Source organism: Nomascus leucogenys, chromosome 1a, assembly GCF_006542625.1.
Source record: "Nomascus leucogenys isolate Asia chromosome 1a, Asia_NLE_v1, whole genome shotgun sequence".
Taxonomy (NCBI): Eukaryota; Metazoa; Chordata; class Mammalia; order Primates; family Hylobatidae; genus Nomascus; species Nomascus leucogenys.
In genome coordinates, this window is record NC_044381.1 from 51,941,692 (window position 1) to 51,964,542 (window position 22,851).

The 22,851-nt window shown below is 42.0% G+C and overlaps 1 protein-coding gene across 4 annotated transcripts in view; it reads left to right on the forward strand.

The window, feature by feature from the left end:
- The window catches only part of TLE1 (TLE family member 1, transcriptional corepressor), a 106,610-nt gene that overhangs the window by 24,897 nt on the left and 58,862 nt on the right, over nucleotides 1-22,851 (forward strand). For 2 of the 4 annotated variants that reach the window (XM_030809559.1, XM_030809564.1), the window contains exons 5-6: nucleotides 10,771-10,833; nucleotides 12,503-12,607. In XM_030809559.1, the coding sequence (XP_030665419.1) occupies nucleotides 10,771-10,833; nucleotides 12,503-12,607 (168 nt within the window). The remainder of the gene's footprint in view (nucleotides 1-10,770; nucleotides 10,834-12,502; nucleotides 12,608-22,851) is intronic. The other 2 variants (XM_030809578.1, XM_030809569.1) reach the window with 1 other exon arrangement.

A 22,851-nucleotide genomic window follows, 5' to 3' on the forward strand; every position in this document is an offset into this window, starting at 1 on the left:
TAACAAGCACAAGACCATTCTAGTGTAGGCTGGAGTTTGAGAACCACCGATAACTTCACTAACCATTATAAGGTCAACTTAAAGGTACCTCACTTTTTTTTTTTTTTTTTAATTAAAAGAGAGATTGAGTTTCCCTATGTTGCCCAGGCTGGTCTCAAACTCCTGGGCTCAAGGGATCCTCCTGCCTCGGCCCCCCAAAAGTGCTGGGATTGTAGGCATGAGCCACTGTGCCTGACCTCCCCACATTTTTTAAATTTGGATTTCCCCAAAATGTGATTAGTCATTTTATCAGCGTAATTATATTTTAAACAAAAGCTACTCAGACACATTAGATTTAAAGATCAATTTACCTTTTCATGAGCTATTGGTGAGCAAGGCACTGTGATGGGAGAAATCTTAAGACTCTGAGTAGCAGATATCTTGAAGGAGGCCTCTTGGCAAAGGAACTCTTCCTCTCCTATGAAGGGAAAGGGAGTATTGGAAGATTATTTGCAGTGTTTTGTGTGTATCATTTTTGGTACACAGTTTTTATCCACGTATCCCTAATTAAGTTTTTTTTTTTTTTGGTAGAGGCAGTGTCTTGCTGTGTTGCCCAGGCTGGTCTCAAACTCCTGACCTCAAGTGATCCATCCCGCCCAAAATGGTGGGATTATAGGCATGAGCCACCATGCCTGGCTCCTAACTTTCTTTAGGTATAAAAATAAGATGTCATCTTCAGGAACTAGAGATGTGTTTGTGGATTTTGTTCTACTGGTGGGCCAGATGGTCTGATGTTAGGGTTGATGCATCATTCTTTCTGCCTCTGAAGGAGAATATTAAAGTGGAGTTTGGCTGCAACTCATTTACTTAAGGTTTGCAATTTATAATTGAGGTCCCTTATAAAATGTCTATTCTGGCCAGGTGTGATGGCTCACACCTGTAATCCCAGCACTTTGGGAGGCCGAGGTGGGCGGATCACGAGGTCAGGAGATCGAGACCATCCTGGCCAACACAGTGAAACCCCATCTCTACTAAAAATACAAAAATTAGCCGGGCCTGGTGGCGGGTGCCTGTAGTCCCAGCTACTCGGGAGGCTAAGGCAGGAGAATGGCGTGAACCGGGGAGGCAGAGCTTGCAGTGAGTCAAGATTGTGCCACTGCACTCCAGCCTGGACGACAGAGCGAGACTCCGTCTCAAAAAAAAAAAAAAAAAAAAGAAAAGTCTATTCTGTGCAGATACCTCTGCTAGGGTAGCAAGGGCATGGTGACCCTGTCATTGACAGATGAGAGGTACTTTCTGTAGTCCCTTTGTTGGCTGAGGGATCATGCGGACTTGTCCTTGTGCTGCTGCAGCCCTGTTTGGGCTGTATGGCCTTTCAGCAGCCGTGTTGCTTTGCAGATAGGGCCGAGTTCATCAGCACTTTCTTGTTTTATCTCCCAATTCTCAACTTCTGCTTTCTGGAGAAAGAACTAGGCAGGGAATATGTGGCTTCTAATTTTGCTTTATGATCTTGGACAAATCATTTCCTTTAGACCTCTGTTTCTCTACGTGTGATTTGAGGATTGTAAGAGGGCTGGGTACCCAAGTGGTTCCAGGTTTGCCAGCATTGTTGTGTCTCAGCACCACTGTTGATCGCAAATGTGGTGAGCCTGACGGCGCTTATCTCCCTTCCTGATGAAATATTAAATTTAAACAGTAAATTGGTCAGGTGCAATGGCTTGTGCCTGTAATCCCAGCAGTTTGGGGGGCTGAGGCGTGTGGATAATTTGAGGTCAGGAGTTCGAGACCAGCCTGGCCAATATGGTGAAACCCCATCTACTAAAAATGCAAAAATTAGCTGCACATGGTGGTGCACGCCTGTAGTCCCAGCTACTTGGGAGGCTGAGGCATGCGAATTGCTTAAGCCCAGGAAGCAGAGGTTGCAGTGAGCTGAGATCATGCCACTGCACTCCAGCCTGGGCAACAGGGTAAGACCCTGTCTCAAAACAACAACAACAAAAACATTTAAACAGTAAATCAAGGGCAATGATTTCAAGTCACTGGAGGGAGGAAAAAAAGGTCACTAAAAACCCTACCACCTCAGCATAATTACTCTTAATTTTGGATATCAACTTACGGTGCTTGGCCACTTTCCTAATTTTTTTTTTTTTTTTTTGATACGGAGTTTCACTTTTGTCGCCAAGGCTGGAGTGCAATGGTGCGATCTTGGCTCACCGCAACCTCCGCCTCATGCGTTCAAGCTATTCTACCACCTCAGCTCCTGAAGTAGCTGGGATTACAGGCATGCACCAACACGCCCTGCTAATTGTTTTTGTATTTTTAGTAGAGACAAGGTTTCACCATGTTGGCCAGGATGGTCTCAAACTCCTGACCTCAGGTGATCCGCCCACCTCAGCCCCCCTAAAGTGTTGGGATTACAGGCGTGAGCCACAGCGCCTGGCCCTTTAAAACACACACACACACACACACACACACACACACACACACACACGAAACAGGCACACTAATACTAATACTGTGTCTTTGTTTCTTTCCCTCCTGCATCATCTAGTGAATGTCTTGGTCATTTTAGCATCATTATCAAAGTATGACTTTAATGGCTACTTGCCATGCCTGTGGGTTGATGTGTAGTGTATTTAACTGTTCTCTTAGTATTAGACAACTGATTTATTAGGAGGGCAAATGTTAACGTTCTCAAAAACTCGGCAGATGGTTGTGATGTGTTGAATTGCTGTTACATCTTTACCTGGCTTTTTCTCTTTTCGCTTTGAAACTAGTGCTGCAGTGAACAGCTTCATGCATGGAATGCTTTTCATTTGAACTATTTCCTTAGGATAAAGTCTTAGCTGTGGGAAGCCTTACCAAAGGGTTTGAATAATTTCATGCTCTTGAAACACATTGCCCAGTTGCCTTCCAAGACAGCGCTACCAATTTAATGTCATCAGTAACGTATGATTGTTCCACTTTCCCTGAGGATGCATCATCGTTGGATTCTGTTAATTTTTTAAAAACTGCCTTAACTTTCTGAATGACCTACCTTACTTACAATAAAATTTACATTTTTGTTTGGTTGCTGGTGAGGTTTCTGTGTACATTTTTTTGGGGGGGGATTTAAGGTTGTCATTTCACAGACTCAGAAACTTCTAGTCAGAAGGGATTTAGAGGTTATCTGTTGATTTCCTTTGTGTGCTTTGTTTTCATGTTCTTGCCCACGTATCTGTTGCCAGACACTTCTTACCAACACTCCACTGTGTTTTTATCTTGGCTTCCTGCTTGGTTCAAAGAAACCAGAAGATCAGTTTGCCAGCCCTCAGCATAAGCACCATTTTTTATGATCCATCAATTTGCAATTTAATGCTGGTGGAGTTTCCCCTCCCTAAGCTGACTTTGGGCAAGGTGCCATTGGATTGCTTTGAGGCCCATGGGCAATTACTCTTAAGCAGTCCTCGCCCTGTTTTGAGCTTCAAACAGCACTCATTATGCACTACTGTATGTGTAGTGGGGAAGTGTGCGGGCGCTGAGGAGTGGGCTCATCCGTATTGCAGTTAGACAAAGTGTGAGAAGTAGGAAAGGTGTTTAGGAATTATAGAACCCTAAACTCTTAAGTTCAGCTACTCGGAAGAACATATCTGGATATATATATATATATATATATTTATTTTTTTTTTTTTTTTTTCCCCCGAGACCGAGTCTCACTCTGCCGGGCTGGAGTGCAGTGGCACCATCTCAGCTCACTGCAATCTCTGCCTCCCAGGTTCAAGCAATTCTCCTGCCTCAGCCTTCTGAGTAGCTAGGACTACAGGCGCGTGCCACCATGCCAGGCTAATTTTTTTTTTTTTTGTATTTTTAGTAGAGATGGGGTTTCACGTGTTAGCCAGAATGGTCTCGACCTCCTGACCTCGTGATCCTCCCGCCTCGTCCTCCCAAAGTGCTGGGATTACAGGCGTGAGCCACCACACCCGGCCATATCTTGAATTTAAAAGTCACAGAATACACTAGAGTTTGATTGATTGCTGGTCTCTGAAGTCCTTGGCCGTATTTCCGCTCAGTTAAAACATACATGTAGCTGGGCATGGTGGCTCATACCTGTAATCCCAGCACTTTGGGAGGCCGAGACCGGCGAATCACGAGGTCAGGAGTTGGAGACCATCCTGGCTAACACGGTGAAACCCTGTCTCTACTAAAAATACAAAAAAATCAGCTGGGCGTGGTGGCAGGCGCCTGTAGTCCCAGCTACTCAGGAGGCTGAGGCAGGAGAATGGCATGAACCCAGGAGGCAGAGTTTGCAGTGAGCCGAGATCGCGCCACTGCACTCCAGCCTGGGTGACAGAGTGAGACTCTGTCTCAAAAAATAATAATAATAAAATAAAAAAATAAAACCATACATGTACATGAATTGTATACTTACAAACGTATGATTTTGTTTTTATTTTTTTGCGAACAGCCTTTTTCTAGCACTGTTTAGTAATGGTTTATCTGGTTGCACCTTGGCCATTGAATTTAGGGGTGCATGGAGATTAAGTTTTGGTTCATAGAGGCATGACTCTGAAAGTGTATTAAATATGTGCCCTGGCATCAGTTTTAGTAGAGCAAAGAAATGTGTCACAGTATTTGGTAGGAGTCGTGTTCTCCTAATGCTTCCCATCTTGTTATGTTGAGAAGGCTTTTATGTAGAAAGCGGTGAAGAAACTGTACGGAAGCTTTCTTTGTATGACATGGTGATTTTTAAGCACATAGGTTTAGTTTACCAAATGACAGTAAGTGCTGTGGAGGATCTTGAAGGGCCTAGAGAAGAGTGTGTTTATTGGTGTTATGGGGGAAAGGCAGCTTCTCAGTGAGTTTGAGGCAGGCCTTGAAGGATTGGGAAGATCTCTCGTATTTGTACAGCACTTTGGAATAGTATACCTTAGCTTACATACCAGCTCATCAGCTCACTCGATTTTGATGAAACTCTGAAGTAGATTGGTGGTAATCCTGTTAAGTAAGAGACCTGGTTGGGACTCAGTGGTTTAAGTGACTTAACATAGAACACCTAGTAGTAGTTTGCCAAGATGCAAACCCTAATTTTGGATGAGGAGGGCTAACTGTATGACCACATGCAAATCAGTGAGGAGAGTTGGCATGGGTAAGGAGAATGAAAGACTGTTGTAGACAGGTAATTTGGACTCCTGCTTCCTGCTGCCTCAGTAGGTGGTGGCCATCCATGAAGAAAGGCTTGTTGCTGGAGCCTTCATCCTGCTGCTTACATTTCTGGGTGGAGGGTTTCATGCAGATTTGGTTTGTGGATAGCTCTTGAATGCAGATTTATTGTTGTTGCCTTACACAGTATCAAAAATCTAGGCACAGGGAAAGTTTATAAGCATTATGACTTAGTGGGTACCAAATAGGTATTCATCATTGGGTAGGAAAATGGTTTCTAGGTGGGAAATACAGTTACCCCTCAGTTTTTCACTGGAGTTGTCTAACCTTTGCAAGAGGTGGAAGGCAGCAGGGTCAGATACCCAGGTTAACCTGCCAGCACACTCCGATCAAGAATAGAAGCATGGGTAGGAGTCACTATGAGAGGCCGGGTGCGGTGGCTCACGCCTGTAATCCCACCACTTTTGGGAGGCTGAGGTGGGCGGATCATGAGGATCAGGAGATCGAGACCATCCTGGCCAACATGGTGAAACCCCATCTCTACTAAAAATAGAAAAATTAGCCAGGTGTGGTGGCGTGTGCCTGTCATCCCAGCTACTCGGGAGGCTGAGGCAGGAGAATTGCTTGAACCAGGGAGTCGGAGGTTGCAGTGAGCTAAGATGGCTCCACTCTACTCCAGCCTGGTGACAGAGCAAGACTCCATCTAAAAATAAATAAATAAATAAATAAATACGTAAATAAAATAAAGTCACTACGAGACTTGTTAATTTGTGCTAAATTAAGAATCTTAACCAGAATACCCTTTTGTTGAAGCAAGAGATAATACTAAGAATTATTGCCAGTTTGTATGCTGCTGCAATCCAGACTATTTGAAGGGAAAGATGTTCATGAAGGCCTCCTGGGGAGCTAGTGATGTTTTAGGACTCACAGAGCATTGTTGGGCAAGCTCTGTACCCTCACCTGCCAGGAGGTAGGTTGTGCAGGTGAAGGAGCCAGGGTATTTCAGAGGACATCAGCGCCTTTTCCGGGGTAAACCAGCTTGTTAGTAGAACAGTCCAAGACTTGGATTTAGATTTTCTGGCTCAAAAGTCAAGCTGGCTTGTCAGGATAGTTTAAGATTAGGGTTTAGAGACCTGGCAGACAGAGGGGAAGTCTTGGGTAAGACTCTCCTCTATTGCTCCTATTTGCTTCTTCTCCAGACCATTTATGTAGAATTTCCAGAACATATGGTATGGCTTTTGATGTTTTTCATCAGGTTGAGCTTTGATTTCTAACTTTTCTCCTCCTGTTTCAGGCTTATCCAGTCTAACCCAACTTACCTAGTACAGTCGGCCCTTTGTGTCTGTGGCTTCCGCATCTGTGTATTCAGCTAACCATGGTTTGAAAATACTTTTTTTTTTAAAACATTCCGTCGGCCGGGCACAGTGGCTCATGCTAGGATTATAAATCCTAGCACTTTGGGAGGCTGAGGCAGATGGATCACTTGAGGTCAGGAGTTTAAAATCAGCCTGTTCAACATGGTGAAACCCCGTCTTTACTAAAAATACAAAAAATTAGCCGGGCGTGGTGGCACACGTGCCTGTAATCCCAGCTACTTGGGAGGCTGAGGCAGGAGAGTTCCTTAGAACCCGGGAGGTGGAGGTTGCAGTGAGCCAAGATTGTGCCACTGCACTCCAGCCTAGGTGACAGAGCGAGACTCTGTCTCAAAAAAAAAAAAAAAAAAAAAAAAAAAAAAAAAAATTGCATCTGTAGTGAACATGTACAGCCTTTTTTCTTGTCATTATTTCCTAAATAATACAACCACCATTTACCTAGGATTTACATTGTAGTAGGTATTTTAAGTAATCTGGAGATGATGTAAAGTGTATGGGTAGATGTGCATAGGTTATATGCAAATACATCATTTTATATAAAGGACTTGAGCATCCTTAGATTTTGGTTTCCATGGGGGATTCTGAACCAATCCCTCACAGATACCGAGAGACCACTGTATTCATTGCCTTTGCTTTCATATGTCTTTCTTTTCTTTATTTTATTTTTGATAACTTTAATATTATTAAAGGTTTACAAGTTCATTTCATTCAGACTGGATCTTAACTGTCCTCCGACCATGTTCAAGTCTACTTTGATGCCATTCTAGGTAGTAACACATAGTTGCTATCATAGTTAAAGATGAGGGCATCTTTTCTTAAACCAGAATAAATTCCAGTTAAATCAAATAGTTAAGTATAAAAAGTGCAGCCATAGCACACTAGAAGAAGAGTAAGAATGGCTTTTATGATATTGGTGTGTTCTAATCTTTACCTAAAGGCCAGGAGCATAGAAAGAAAATGCTTTCGTTTGACCACATACTTAAAGTTCTACACAGCAAAAAATTCATATTAAGCAAGGTTGAAAGACAAGTGGCAAGCTAAGCAAATTCTGATAAAGGGTTAATATTTGTTGCATTCGAGGAAGCACCACGAAAGGACAAAAATGATTGAGCAACAATGGAAGAATGGAGAAGGGAAACATAGAGTGGAGCAATAAATACATGAAAAAATGTTTAACTGGAGGAAGAATTCAAGTAATGCAAATAAAAATGAGGTCATTTTTTAATCCATTAGATGGATGAAGATTAAAGAAAGGTCAACAAAACCCAATATTGACACTGGGTGGGAGAGCAGGAACCCTCCTGAACTCGCAATAATTGGTACAGCTTTTCTGCTGGGCAGTTTGGCAGCATGCATTGCAACTTAAAATATGCATACACTTTGACTCAGCAGTTTCACATCTTAGGGATTCCTTTTGGAGATCTGTGTGGAGGCTTATTTGACACAGAGTCGTTAGTTGTGCAAAATTAAATGAAAGATAAATATTCACTGGTGTCAATAGTACTTACACATCTATATGCTTATATGGTGGAATATTTCAAGGTACTTGTTAATCTGTATCGACTGGGGTGGTGTCCATGACACGTTTGATTAACAAATTATTAGAGAGGCAGGGTATGTAACGGAAACCCCTTGGTATTAAAATGTGTCTCTCTCACTCTGGGCTTCTGTGCACATAAGTGAGAACCTGGAATGATGGTATCCTAAAATCACCAGTATGTTACCCATGCTTTTCCTTGGATGTTGAGCTCAGGGTTATTTTAGCTTTCTTTTATATTTCTGTATATACATCTGTGTGCATGTGTATGAGTTCAAAGTGAGCATACATCTGTGTGCATGTGTATGAGTTCAAAGTGAGCATATATCATTTTTAAAATTGGAAACCTTCAGTGTGAATTTCCGGGAAGAGGAATGTACAGAATGTTGCAGGAATGTGTGGTAGGTAGGAGATGGGAGCAAGGACCTAAGTAGGATACCTACCAAAGGCATCTCTACTCCTTTACGTGCACTCAAATAGATAGTGCAGAACCCTGTTGCAAAGGAAAGCCTTGCCCATGCTTTCGAGGAGAGCCATGACCTTGAGGTAGCTTGAGTGGGTGGCTGTGATCAAATGAACTGGGTGGGGCTGACCCAGTTCTGTTTTTGTACCTGGTACAGCTGCACCCTTTTTGCATATATCTGCCTCGCTGGCTAAAGCAAGGTCCTGCATGGGCTTCCTCTCTCTACCACTCATTTCCCCTTCTAGTACATTTTGTCCAAGGCATGGTCTGTCTGTAACCTTGTCTCATTGATGGTCAGGGAGAATTGGGTTGGGTCAGACTAAATCCAATCTTATAAAACCAAAGACTTTGCTTAGTTAATTCAAATCATCTTAGAAGATACAAGGCTGCTGTTTTTTGTATGCTTGATTGTAAAGTTCCTGGGGTTTTGTTCTTTTTTCTTTTTCTTTCTTTTTTTTTTTTTGAGACAGGGTCTTGCTCTGTCGCCTGGGCTGGAGTATAGTGGCGCGATCTCAGCTCACCGCAGGCTCGACTTTGTTCCTGGGGTTTCTACTTTGTCTTTTTCCGTTCTCTATTTCTCAAGGTCATGGACTGTGTACTTTTAAGTTTTTTTCTTGTGATGCTTTTCATTGCTTAATTCAGTAATATAGGTGGCATTTAGTAAGCATTGACAAAATGATGAAATAAATAAGGTCAAGGATGGGCCTCTTTACAGATGACTTTTTTTTTTTTCTTTTTTAAAAAAGCAGAACTGGTTCTTCCCAGGTAGAGGAAAGCAGAGCTGCTTTGCATTGCTGTAGGGTGTTGGAGGTGCTGCAGGTGGACCCTCCCCTAGGCTAGTAGAGTACCCTCTGTTCCCTCTCTTGCCAATTTTTGTCCCTTGTAGCAGAGGGACTGCTGTGGATGTGGAGTGGAGCAAAGGTTTTTCCAGCCTTCTTTATTTTTTTTATTTTTTGAGATGGAGTCTCACTGTCGCACAGGCTGGAGTGCAGTGGCATGATCTTGGCTTACTGCAGCCTACACCTCCCTGGTTCAAGCAGTTCTCTGCCGCAGCCTTCTGAGTAGCTGGGATTACAGGCGCCCACCATCACGCCCAGCTGATTTTTGTATTTTGAGTAGAGACGGGGTTTCACCATCTTGGCTAGACTGGTCTTGAACTCCTGACCTCGTAGTCCACCCGCCTTGGCCTCTGAAAGTGCTGGGATTACAGGCATGAGCCACCACACCGGGCCTTTCCTGCCTTCTTTAAAACAGCTCATGCTATAGACACTAAGGACACCTTTTATTATGTTCAGCTGACCCCTGGGCCCTGTCGGTGAGGTCTTTGAGTTTGATACTGAACTGTGGCGAAACTTTCAGAATACTCAGGATATCATGACTTGACCATCACCCTCTAGACTGGAATGTTTTCTTGGTTTGTTTGAAAGTTTGAGACTTGGGGAAGCCTATGAACAATAAAATCCTGTTTCAGTTGTACAAGAGCTGGGACAAGTGGGAAAGAGGTCAGCAGGCCTTTCTTCTACTCTGTCACCTTAGACCTCATCTTTAAAGCTGGACTGCTTTGACAGTGCTGCAGCTGCAGCGGCTTCTGACACCCGCTTGAATGAACTTGCAATAATGACATAAATGTGTCATGGTGTGCCATCATTGAAAAAGTACACTTGGCCGGGTGCAGTGGCTCACGCCTGTAATCCCAGCACTTTGGGAGGCCAAGGCGGGCGGATCACGAGGTCAGGAGATCGAGACTATCCTGGCTAACATGGTGAAACCCCGTCTCTACTAAAAATACAAAAAAATTAGCCGGGTGTGGTGGCGGGCGCCTGTAGTCCCAGCTACTTGGGAGGCTGAGGCAGGAGAAGGGTGTGAACCCGGGAGGGAGAGCTTGAGGTGAGCCGAGACCTTGCCACTGCACTCCAGCCTGGGCGACAGAGCGAGACTCTGTCTCAAAAAAAAAAAAAAAAAAAAAATATATATATATATAGTCACCATATTAAATGATAATATAGCCTTAAACCACCTAGATTTTCCAACTCAATCAAACTACTCATTATCTCTTATTATGTGACCAATAAAGTGTGCAGTTGTGGCTTACTTTGCAAGTGGGATTAATATCTACTGTTTATTTCAAGATAAGTGTTAGTAACATAACCTGGGGAAACCATTTTATACACATTTCCAGAGCAAGGGAGAAGAGGACTAAAGTGTTAGAGGTATGAAGTTTTACCTTTCTGAACTGATTGTGAAGTATTCTAAACATTTGTATGGCTTTGTCTTTATAGACTGAAATCGCCAAGAGATTGAATACGATTTGTGCACAAGTCATCCCATTTCTGTCTCAGGAAGTAAGTAAAACTGTTCAGCTGTTAAAGTGCAATTATGTTGCTTCTGTGTTTGCAAATTAGCTAGTTTTAAGATGTTAATTTTATCACAAGGAACAAGTGTGAAGAACATCTGTTACAGCTGAAGTGTGTAAACCCCCTGCTAGTCTATCCAACACATCTGAGGGCACACTGTAGAAATGGTGACAATAGCTCAACCCCCAAATTAATTTTTTTTTTCCTGTGGAAAACTGCAAAATGACTATCCAATGTACAGCTTTCGCTTTAAGTAGCATAAGCTTGAGAGCTACTGAAAATTCAGGTGTCTTTTATATCTTTTAAATAGAAAGCTGTTCTCATACTGACTTTTAAAAATGGTTTCATCAAGGTAGACTTTACTATGGAAGCAGATAGTTCTTTTGTACTTATGTATCAAGGCAGTTGTCTTAATGCTGTCCTTGAAGGGATGGATTATAATAGTCCAAAATACATTAACTTACTGAGTCATATGCATGTATAAGCTATTTTATTTAGTTACAAAGTCATAGAGGTTTAATCTTAACATTGTTTGAGAGGGGAAATCTATATGAGTAATCTATGAAATTGACTCAAGACTATTGTATTTTAGCTTTGCCTTGAAAAGTTTACCTTCCTTCTGGATATAAGCTAGTAAATGCTGTAATGTGTTCTAAGTGTGCACGGGATGAATGCATCTTCATGCAGGGTGGAAAGCTTATTGGCCTAGGAGTTGGAATACTGGGTATCCTGGTTGGCATCTGTTGCTCCATGCCGGATGGTCACCATCTCATTATTGTTGTAACAGCCTCTTCCAGCATAACCTTTGTCTGTCTGATATGACAATAGATTTGTCTGCCTTTTGAATGTATCAGTAGTTGTTAGACTTTAGTGATCCAGGGCTCTATGTTACATTCTCATGCCTCCCAATGTAAATTTATGGCTTTGTTTTTATTTGTGGGTGGAGTTGGGAGGTGTGGGGTGAGTTTCCATCCCTGAACTGAGGCTGGAGTCCTTCCTTTGCCTTGTGGAGGGTAAAGAATCAAAAGGCTGTAAAAGAATGAGAGGAATTCCAGGAGTTTCCGAAAATGACTGGTGGGTCAAGATTGGTTGATCAGACAAGTGATCAATGGATTTAATGTTAAAGTTTTAGGTATTAAAATGGGTATTTTATTTATTTATTTTAAAAATAGAGACAGGGTTTCGCCATGTTGCCCACGCTGGTCTTGAACTCCTGGGCTCACCCCGTCTTGGCCTCCCAAAGTGCTGGGATTACAGGCATGAGCCACTGCACCTGGCTGTAAAATGAATATTTTAAAATTACTGTAAACTTGTGAACCTTTTTTGTGAACAAGGGCGATCTTCCAAATTCTGTTCTATTTATTTTTTAAGGTCCTATGTTACCATTCTTTATGTCCTTTTTTGTTTTCTACCATTCCAAGCTGAAATTTACAGCCAGAAGTGGTGACTGGTGTTGTTTAGAAATAAAGGGCAGCGCCATTCTCAGTTTTTCTTTCCCTATCTATGTTCTGTGAAAATAAAGTGTGGTTTAGAAATTCTGCATTTAAACCCTTCTACTTCAGCCTGCATTGCACACAGCATTTGACTTTTTATTATTAGAATATACAGTGAAGTTCTTGGCTGTTGCTAATGCCCTTTCTTCTCCTTGTTTTCAAAGCATCAACAACAGGTGGCCCAGGCTGTCGAACGTGCCAAACAGGTGACCATGGCAGAGTTGAATGCCATCATCGGGGTACGTGGCCTACCAGGTCTACCTCCTACAGTGTGTATAACCAGCTTTCATTTCTTATTAATTTGATGGCTTTACGTGTGTGTGTGTGTGTGTGTGTGTGTGTGTGTGTGTGTGTATTTGTGTAGCTTAACGTTGACCTATTTGTTAAGGGTGGGAGGAAGAGACTTGGGGTATGCTAAGGTATATGGAGGAAGAGTGCTTAGCATAAGGAAGATGACAGGAGAAGCATTTTAGGAGGGGACAAAAAATAAATCTATTAATTAAAAAAATTCTTTTTAAACAGGCCAGGGTCTTGGTATTTTGCCTAGTCTGGCCTGGAACTCAAGTGATCCTCCTGCCTTAGCTTCCTGAGTAGCTGGGTCCAAAGGCAGGCACCCCCTCGCCCGGCCCTAAATCTACTTTTAAGTGGGAAAATAAATGTGGTTCATCCTGTGACACCTAAACCACCCTTGCTTCATTAGTCTAGTAAAAGCTTTAGGTTAGAATTTTAAATACTTTCCTCACTTCTGTCTTACAATGTTAGATCACAATGAGGTCAAAATGGGTCTCTGAATCATCATTTCATTTCGTTATCCTTGCTTTTTGCCTTTTGCTTTCTGGGGTATTCGAACCTATATAACTGTTGGCTCTTGTTCTTTCTTGTGCCTCTTTCATGAATTTTTAAGTCACACACCAATGAAAAGAGCCCTCTCTTGCCGTGGAAGAAGTGTTAATTGTCTGCCCTAGTGCTCCCTGGCCTTTCACCGGGGTTCTGCTCTCCTCTGTTGAGTTCAGTTAGTGCTCCGTGCTGGCCACTGGTTGTCAATCACAAGTCATTTGCTCTGCATTAATGAATCTGGTGAACCGTGCATTCCATCCCCTGCATGAGTTCATCCCCTGCCCCCCCACTGCAGGACCTGGGATGGTTCTCATGTGTTCGTCCCCTTCCAGACTAAGCCAAAGAAGGAGCTGAAACAAGGGGCTGTCCTTTCTGATTTTATTCATATGTGAGTGCCTTGAGCAGATTCAAATCACTCATTTATCAATTTATGTTAATTGCTTGTGAGATGATGCCCTGCTGGTCTTTATAGTTCCCTCAGACACTTTGTAATGATAATTAGACATGCTGCTATACGGATTAAGAGTGCCATAGTCCAATGACGGCCACAGACAATGGAACCAGTTAATCCATCAGGGCTTAAAATTACATCCCAACTGGAGATGGAGAAAAAACATAAGAGCCAAGGAGGATTAAAGAATGAGCCTCAGCTTGAAGACTCTCCTTTCATCAGTTTCTCAATTGCAGATCTGCAGTTGGGTTGTCTGTGGTAAGCTATTGGCAGTCAATTAGGTGAAATAAACTAGGAGGGTGACCTTCATTTCCTTTTAATAGCTTTTTCCTCCCTGAAATGGGGAGCTTCAGTGGATTTTCAGCTTAAATTTTATTCAAGCTGCTTTATTACACTTGACAGCTTAGCTCTGCATAAACAATTCTCCCTCCTTTTCCCCCCAGATCCAGGCACTGCCTTCCCCCTCCTTCAGTATCACATTTTTGACTGTTACTTATTGGGCTCTCTAATCACATTCAACAAAAAACACAATTACATCTGCATTTGTCTACTGCCTTCTGTACCCTTTTCTTGTGTAATGAATTGCTTTATTTCAGAGATCAAATCAAATATTCACTGGTACTTTCGCATGTACTGTGTTTGATTAGCAAAGACTAATAGTGAATTGTACTTGTAGCTCAAGCACAGAATTTTTTCACCCAAATGAATGAGGATGGAAAAGCCTGTTTTGATTAAAGGAAAACATATGCAAAGCAGTTCTCAAGTACCCAGTTAAACTTTGTGGAACATGTTTGTTTTCTGATAGACTCTACATTTCGACATATAATTTCTTGATGGTAAAACTCTGACGTTTAAATTCTCAAAGGCACCGCCCAGCTCTTGTGAATCTCCTTTGCACCTACACTTAGGAAGGAGGAAATCGCATTAACCAGATGTTCATAGGTAATACCCATTTTGAGCTGAATTGGAGAATAAAAATAGCAGATCTTTTTAGAAGGGCAAATGAATTTCTAATTTTACAAATGGCTTTAGTCCAGGAAAAATGTTTTGGAGGTTATTATAAAGGCAGGTTAGCTCTGGATACCTTGGCAACAGTAAACCAAAGTGGTGAGTCAGGCGCAATGCAAGCGAGACTTGCCCATTGCGTGTCTTTGGCATACAGCATGTGCGGTTTTTGTCATTGTAATTTTTGGATTAGTATATGAATTTATGTCCGAAGTCTCTTTTCAAGTTTGTAGTGATCAATAATTATCCCACACCTTAAGTTTCATGCTGTGGCATATGCTTGATTTTTGCCTGAAAGGAATTGTGTGCGTCCTGGAAAATTGAAGTAGCATAAAATTGGGTTGACAATTCAGTGGACCTTTGCACCCCTTCATTGAACATGCAGTGTGTCAACCTGTCTCCCCAGAGGGGAGGAGGTACCGGGAGACTGTCTGTTCCTACAAGCAGCAGCTGCGCACAGAGTAAATGCAGCCTGGTTTGATAGCAGCTGTCAGTATTGTTCAGGGGCCGACTTAGGGTAAAGAACAATGGGAGAGGCCACGCTCTTAGTCTGCATCCACTTTCAGGCCAAGAAAAGAAATAGTAATTTAACGGTTTAGACATCTATTACAAGTGTGAAAGATCATGAAAGAGTACCCTTTAAAATGCAAATGAGCCGAAACATTCTCGTTCCCTTTAAGGTACAATCAAGGAGCTTTACTGCTTGCTTGACAGGGCTAAAGATATTTCTCTTTATCAAACCTGGAAGAAGTAAATCTTCTCAAGGACATCCAGCTTCTAGGTTAGTTCAAGGTGTGTCTTGGGCCTGTGGGTGCTCTTTGAGGAGGCAGAGAGGTTGTATGTTTTCTGTGCTTGTTGAGTGAATTAACAGTCCCCATTTCTCACCAGCATAGAAATTGTAGTTCTGTCTGGCAGAAAATACTGAATTTTAATTCTTTCTCACCATAGCACCTGCCTTCAACTTACATAGAGTATCGGTATTTAAGAAAAATAAGCTTCTTAGATATTTAATACTGGAGAGACTATTGAAATATTTTTGTAGACCTTTTTTTAAACAGCTTTGACAGCAAAGTTGGTGACTGGCAGAATAATAACTACAGCCCTACTTTTTGAATTTTGCTTCTTACCAATTCTTTTGCTATTAAATGTGTTGTAGTCTTGTCACAACGAAAAGGATAATTTATAGTGCAAAGGTGTACAAAATGTGTACAAGGTTTATTTGGTTTGACACACAGCTCACGTAGGCCTTAGAAAACAAGTCGCATTGTGGGAAGGGAACGTACTCATTTGAGACCTTGAGTTTTTAGCTCAGGATCGTTGTTACACCATAAGCAACATTTTTGTTTGTTTTTTAAAATTTCTATTAAGAATGATCAAAACAAAACTGGTTATTAAATGTTGTAACATCTTGTTTGTGGAATGGCTAATGGCTGCCTGAATGCGGGGAGAATTGATTGAAAGACTCTTCAAGACCACTTCTCCACTTTATTATTTAGGGAGTTTGGAACTAAAAGCTCTCTTCTACCTGCTCTGATAGATATTGAATAATTGATTTCAGTTGGGATTGGGATTTCAAATAATTAGTGTTCTCTTTACATCACAGATAATCAAGGGATAATATAGAGAGATACATATCTGTACACACATATATTTGTTTTTTTCAGTTGATGTATAATTGTAATACAGTGAAATGCACAGCTTGATTTTTGTTACCTGGTAACCCACATTCCGCAATAAGGGGGTGGTTTCCAGAACCCCAGTGAATTCTATTATTCTTACAGTTTTTCCCCTTCTGCTAAAGAAAGATGTTTGCTTTTTTTTTTTCTTTCTTTCTTTTGGCATGTGAAAGAAGAGCTAAAGATGGTTGGGTGTTTTTTTTTTGGAGACAGAGTGTCACTCTGTAACCCAGGCTGGAATGCAGTGGTGTGATCTCGGTTCACTGCAACTTCTGCCTCCCAGGTTCAAATGATTCTCCTGCCTCAGCCTCCTGAGTAGCTGGGATTACAGGCATGTGTCGCCATACCTGGCTAATTTTTGTATTTTTAGTAGAGACGGGGTTTCACCATGTTGGCCAGGCTGGTCTTGAACTCCCAAACTTAGGTGATCCACCCACCTCAGCCTCCCAAAGTGTTGAGATCACAGATGCAAGCCACCATGCCTGCCCATAAAGATGGTTGTTTTTTTAACTGAAAAGTTAAAAAAGAATCAGCTAATTGCATTTTTAAAAATATTAATAGTAAACAATGGCACAGTTGTATATTTTATTTCTAACCACCTGTTGCTCCATTTCATGGTGTTTTTGGTAATCCACATAAGAATATTTACATTGTGTTGCCTTGGACAAAGCATGGGCCTTGGGATCAGATGGACTTGGGGAGGATGCTTAGCTGCCATCTATTAGCTTTATGACCTCATATAGTCAGTTAACCTCTATCAATGTCCCCCATCTGTAGATGGTAATACCATCTACCTTCCCGGCTTTTGTGGTGATAAGACCCTGGCTGGCAGCCTCCCCTGAACATGTGCTCCTGACTCCTTGAACTGCACTTTTGTCTGCCTGGTTTCCCTAAGTGCTTGTAGCAGATCTGTGGGTCCAGTTGGTCAAGCCCTGGTCGGTGGTGATTGCACCAAACAGCAGTGCACCTCCTCCTTTGTCCTTAGTGGTTACAGGGATGTGGGTGTTTGAGATTAGACCCAGCCAGATGCTCTGCTCCTGCCATTAAGTTGTTGTGCATGAATGACTTTTAATAAGGAAACAATAGTGGAAAAGGACGGCCATTTAGCTTTTGATGTACAAACTTAGAAGTTCAAAACCACAAGAGAAAAGTTAAGTTTGGGGAACAGATGGAGACAGAATTGAGAGCAAAAATGTGAAGACATCATTGGCTTCCTTACCTAACATAAAGAATAAGGCAGATAGTGCCATTGTTGGCACAAGAGATTATAGGAATCATTCTGATAAAATTGGGAGGGAAGAGAGTTAGAAGAGATGGTCAGATGACCAGTGGGGATTGTCCTTCCCTTCCACAAAATGCCAGGTTTCTATTTGTGGCCTCAAAGCTGACAGTTGGGTGCAAGAAAATTTGAGCAGTTTCCCATAGTAATGCCTGTGAACTTTAGGAGATCAAGAAATTTGGGTTTGTTTACATATAACCTATGCACAAGAGAAAAAAAAAAACGAAATTTGGGTTTAGGCAACCTCATTTTTCATTCTCACTTATTTGGATGTAGTCTGACTTATTTTTCATGAACATAACCTTGGTCAAGGCATATGGGGCTTATATGGAAATCTGTTTATTGGTCAGATTTCTATATTCCTTCTCCATAGGCAAATATCTGATTCTATGTATTTTAAAACAACTTAGTATAAAATTAAAAATAAGTCTAGGGTATTTTGTGATGTCTTGACTAGATGTTTTTGTGCAGGGGATGGCTGTGAATTCAAACTCCTAAAACATTTGTAGAAGGAACCTGTCTATCCCTAAGAGATTGAGTTGTAGACCTAAAGGGCTCTCCACTGTTGCATGAGATGATTGGTTTAAGGATTAGTAAAATGTTGGATTATTTTTCTCCTTTGGCTATAGCTGTCAGCTATCTATAGGATTGTAGTGTGTGAAGTTTAAGAGGATGAGGTTAGCCTCTTATTCTTATGAGTATGTGATTAATCCCTGGAAAACCATCAATAACCCAGCTGTAAGTTTCTTTATAAAACAAATTCTCTCTAGGAGAATAATGTGTATCCTGCTACCGAGAGAAGACTAAATAGCTACAACAAACATGGATCTTCTAGCTCTACTAACCTGTATTTTAGTGACGTACTCTCTACTTAAATTCCAACAGTCTAGCCCTTTTATTAAATTTCCAAAGGGAAAGAGCAATATTGCAAAGAAGTCTTCACAGCCCATTTCTCCTTTGGTTAAGTTTGTTTGTTTGTTTTTACTGAGAGCACAACTAGGCGCCTGACAAATGCAGAACTTTTCCTCAGTGTCCGGATTATCGTGATCATGCTTTGTAGTTATTAGAAAAGTGTTGAAGCATTTACTTTTTAATTTCCCCATATATTTCTTTCCTTTTTAAAAACAATTTTAATTTAAGTTCCGGGATACATGTACAGGATGTGCAGGTTTGTTTCATAGGTAAACGTGTGCCGTGATTGTTGCACCTATCAACCCACCCACATAGTTTCCTGTGATTTTTACTTGATTCCCTGGAATAAAGCATTATATATTCTTCTTTTTTCCAGGAGGAGAAAAAAGCTTCAGAATAAAAAATAGAGTACCCCATTATAGGAGTTACACCTGTGTGTTTTTAAATTTTTTATTTTTGTGTGTACATACTAGGTGTATATATTTATGAGGTACAGGAGATGTTTTGATGCAGGCATGCAGTGTTTAATAAGCACATCATAAAGAATGGGGTATCTATCCCCTCAAGCATTTATTTATTTATTTATTTATTTTGGAGACAGTTTCGCTCTTGTTGCCCAGGCTGGAGTGCAGTGGCGTAATCTCAGCCCACGGCAACCTCCACCTCCTGGGTTCAAGCGATTCTCCTGCCTCAGCCTCCCAAGTAGCTTGGGTTACAGGCATGTGCCACCACGCCTGGCTAATTTTGTATTTTTAGTAGAGACGGGGTTTCTCCATGTTGGCCAGGCTGGTCTGGAACTCCTGACCTCAGGTGATCCACCCATCTCGGCCTCTCAAAGTGCTGGGATTATAGGTGTGAGCCACCACGCCTGGCAAGCATTTATCTTTTGTGTTACAAATGACACTCTTTTAGTTATTTTAAAATTACAATTAAATTAATATTTTTTTTTTTTTTTTGGAGACGGAGTTTGTCTCTTGTTGCCCAGGCTGGAGTGCAATGGCGCCATCTTGGCGCTCACCGCAACCTCTGCCTCCCGGGTTAAGCGATTCTTCTGCCTCGGCCTCCCCTCCCAAGTAGCTATAGCTGGGATTCCAGGCATGCGCCACCATGCCCGGCTAATTTTGTATTTTTAGTAGAGACAGGGTTTCTTCATGTTTGTCAGGCTGGTCTCGAACTCCTGACCTCAGGGGATCCACCTGCCTCAGCCTCCCAAATTGCTGGGATTACTGACGTGAGGCACCATACCCAGCCTATTGTGTGTTTTTTCTTAAATTGAGATATGATACATATACTTTCAAATTCACCTTTTTTTTTTTTTTTTTTTTTGAGACAGTGTCTCACTCTATCACCCAGGCTGGAGTGCAGTGTGCAATGGTGCGATCTCAGCTCACTGCAACCTCCGCTTCCTGGGTTCAAACGATTCTCCTGCCTCAGCCTCCCGAGTAGTTGGGATTACAGGCACACACCACCATGCCTGGCTAATTTTTGCATTTTTAATAGAGATGGGGTTTTACCATATTGGCCAGGCTGTTCTCAAACTCCTGACCTCAGGTGATTCACCTGTCTCTGCCTCCCAAAGTTCTGGGATTACAGGCATGAGTCACTGCACCTGGCCAAATTCACCTTTTTTAAAGCATACACTTCTGTGGTTTTTAGCATATTCACATTGCTGTACAACCATCACGACTATAAAATTTTTCTAGAACATTTTTGTCGCCCTATAAAGAAGCTCCATATTCATTACCATTTATTCTTCATGCCTCCTCCCCTAACCTCTAGCTGCTACCAATGTGCTTATCCATCTCTATGAATTTGCCTATTCTGGACATTTCATATGAATGGAATCATATAATATGTAGCCTTGTACGCCTGGCTTCTTTTACTTAGCATGTTTTCAAGGTTTATCCATGTTGTTGTATGCACCAGTATTTTAGTCCTTTTTATTGACAATTAACATTTCATCAATATACTATAGTTGCTTATTCATTCATAAGTTGATGGATATTTAGGTTATTTCCACTGATTGGCTATTATGAATAATGCTGCTATGAACATTTGTGTACAGGTTTTTGTGTGGGCATGTTTTCTCTTGGATTTGTCTCTGGGAGTAGAATCAGTGGGTCTATGGTAACTTTTTGAGCAACAGCCAGACTGTTTTCCACAGCGGCTGCATCATTTTACATTCCCACAATAGCATATGAGAATTCCAATTTCTCTACATGATCTCTGGCATTGACTGTCCATCTTTTTTATTCTACGCATCCTAATGGGTGTGAGGCAGCATCTCCTGTTTTTGATTTGCATTTTCCTGATGGCTGATGATGTTGAACATCTTTTCAACCAAAACCTGTATAGTTTTTGTAGTGGATCCACCTTCACATGGCTTGTCATAGCCTTAATGGCTTTCCAGGGAAATGGGATGAGCAAGGCAGTGGTCGTGCAGGAGGAGCAGGCCTGTGTGGATTAGCTGAAATGGAGAATGAATAAAGACAGGCCAGGCATGGTGGCTCACACATGTAATCCCAGCACTTTGGGAGGCCAAGGCAGGAGGATTGCCTGAGCTCAGGCGTTGGACACCAGCCTAGGCAACATAGCAAGACTTTTTTCCTGCTAAAAATCAAAAAAATTAGCTGAGTGTGGTGGTGTGTGCCTGTAGTCCCAGCTACTCACGAGGTTGAGGTGGGAGGCCCCTTGCTTGAGTCTGGTACTTCAAGGCTGCAATGAGATAAAATCATGCCACTATATCCCACCTGGGTGACCAAATGAGACCCTGTCTCTAAGAAAACAAAACAAAGGGCCGGGCGCGGTGGCTCATGCCTGTAATCCCAGCACTTTGGGAGGCTGAGGCGGGCGGATCACCTGAGGTTGGGAGTTCCAGACTAGCCTGACCAACATGGAGAAACCCTGTCTCTACTAAAAATACAAAATTAGCCTGGCGTGGTGGCACATGCCTGTAACCCCAGCTACTCAGGAGACTAAGGCAGGAGAATCGCTTGAACCCAGGAGGTGGAGGTTGCCGTGAGCCGAGATCGCACCATTGCACTCCAGCCTGGGCAACAAGAGCGAAACTCCGTCAAAAAACAAAAACAAAAACAAAAAAAACCCACCACAAAGTACCATTTTAGCAAATTTCAAGTATACAATACAGTATTATTAACTATAGTCACCGTGTTGTACCTTGGAAATCCAGATCTTCTTTATCTTGGGTAACCGAAACCTTGTACCCTTTGACCAACGGCTCCTCGTTTTCCGCTACCCCACAAGGCAGCCACCGTTCTACTTCTGTGAGTTGTACTCTTAGATTCCACATAGAAGGGAGATTATGCATTATTTGTCTTTCTGAATCTGCTTATTTCGCTTAGCCTACTGTCCTGCAGATTTGCCCATGTTGTCGTAAGTGGTAGAATTTTCTTCTTTTTCAAGGCTGAATGGTATTCCATTGTGTTTATATGTACCACATTTTCTTTATCTGTTCCTCCATCAACAGACATTTGGGTTGTTCGGTATCTTGGCTTTCATGAATAGCACTGCAGTGGTCATGGATTGCAGATGTATCTTTGATATACCGATTTCATTTTCTCTCTCTCTCTTTCTTTCCTTTCTTTCTTTTCTTTCTTTGATTTTTTGAGACAGAGTCTCACTCTGTCACCCAGGCTGGAATGCAGTGGCACCGTGTTGGCTCACTGCAACCTCCATCTCTTGGGTTCAAGCAGTTCTCCTGCCTCAGCCTCCTGAGTAGCTGGGATTATAGGCACCCACCACCATGCCTGGCTAATTTTTTTTTTTTTTTAAGTAGAGATGGGAGTTTCACCATGTTGGCCAGGCTGGTCTCGAACTCCTGACCTCAGGTGATCCACCTGCCTCGGCCTCGCAAAGGCTGGGATTACAGGCATGAGCCACTGCGCCTGGACCCCAGACCCCGATTTCATTTTCTTTAGCTATATACCCAGAAGTGGGATTGCTGGATCGTGTACAGATTGAGCAGCCCTAATTCTCAGCCAGTAAGAATATTGCAAATATTTAAAAATCTGAAAAAAATCCAGAATCCAAACATTGCTGGTCCCAAGCACTTCAGAAAAGGGATACTTAACCTTTTTGAGAAAGTAGTTCTATTTTTAACTTTTTGAGAAACCTCTGTACTGTTTTGCATCAGGGCTGTACCAATTTACATTCCTAAGAACAGTGTACAAAGGTTTCCTTTTCTCCACACCATCACTAACACATATCTTGTCTTTTTGTTACCCGCCATCTCAGCAGGTTTGAGGTGATATTTCTTTCTTCTTTTTTTTTTGGAGATGGAATTTTGCTCTTGTTGCCCAGGCTGGAGTGCAGTGGTGCGATCTCTGCTCACTG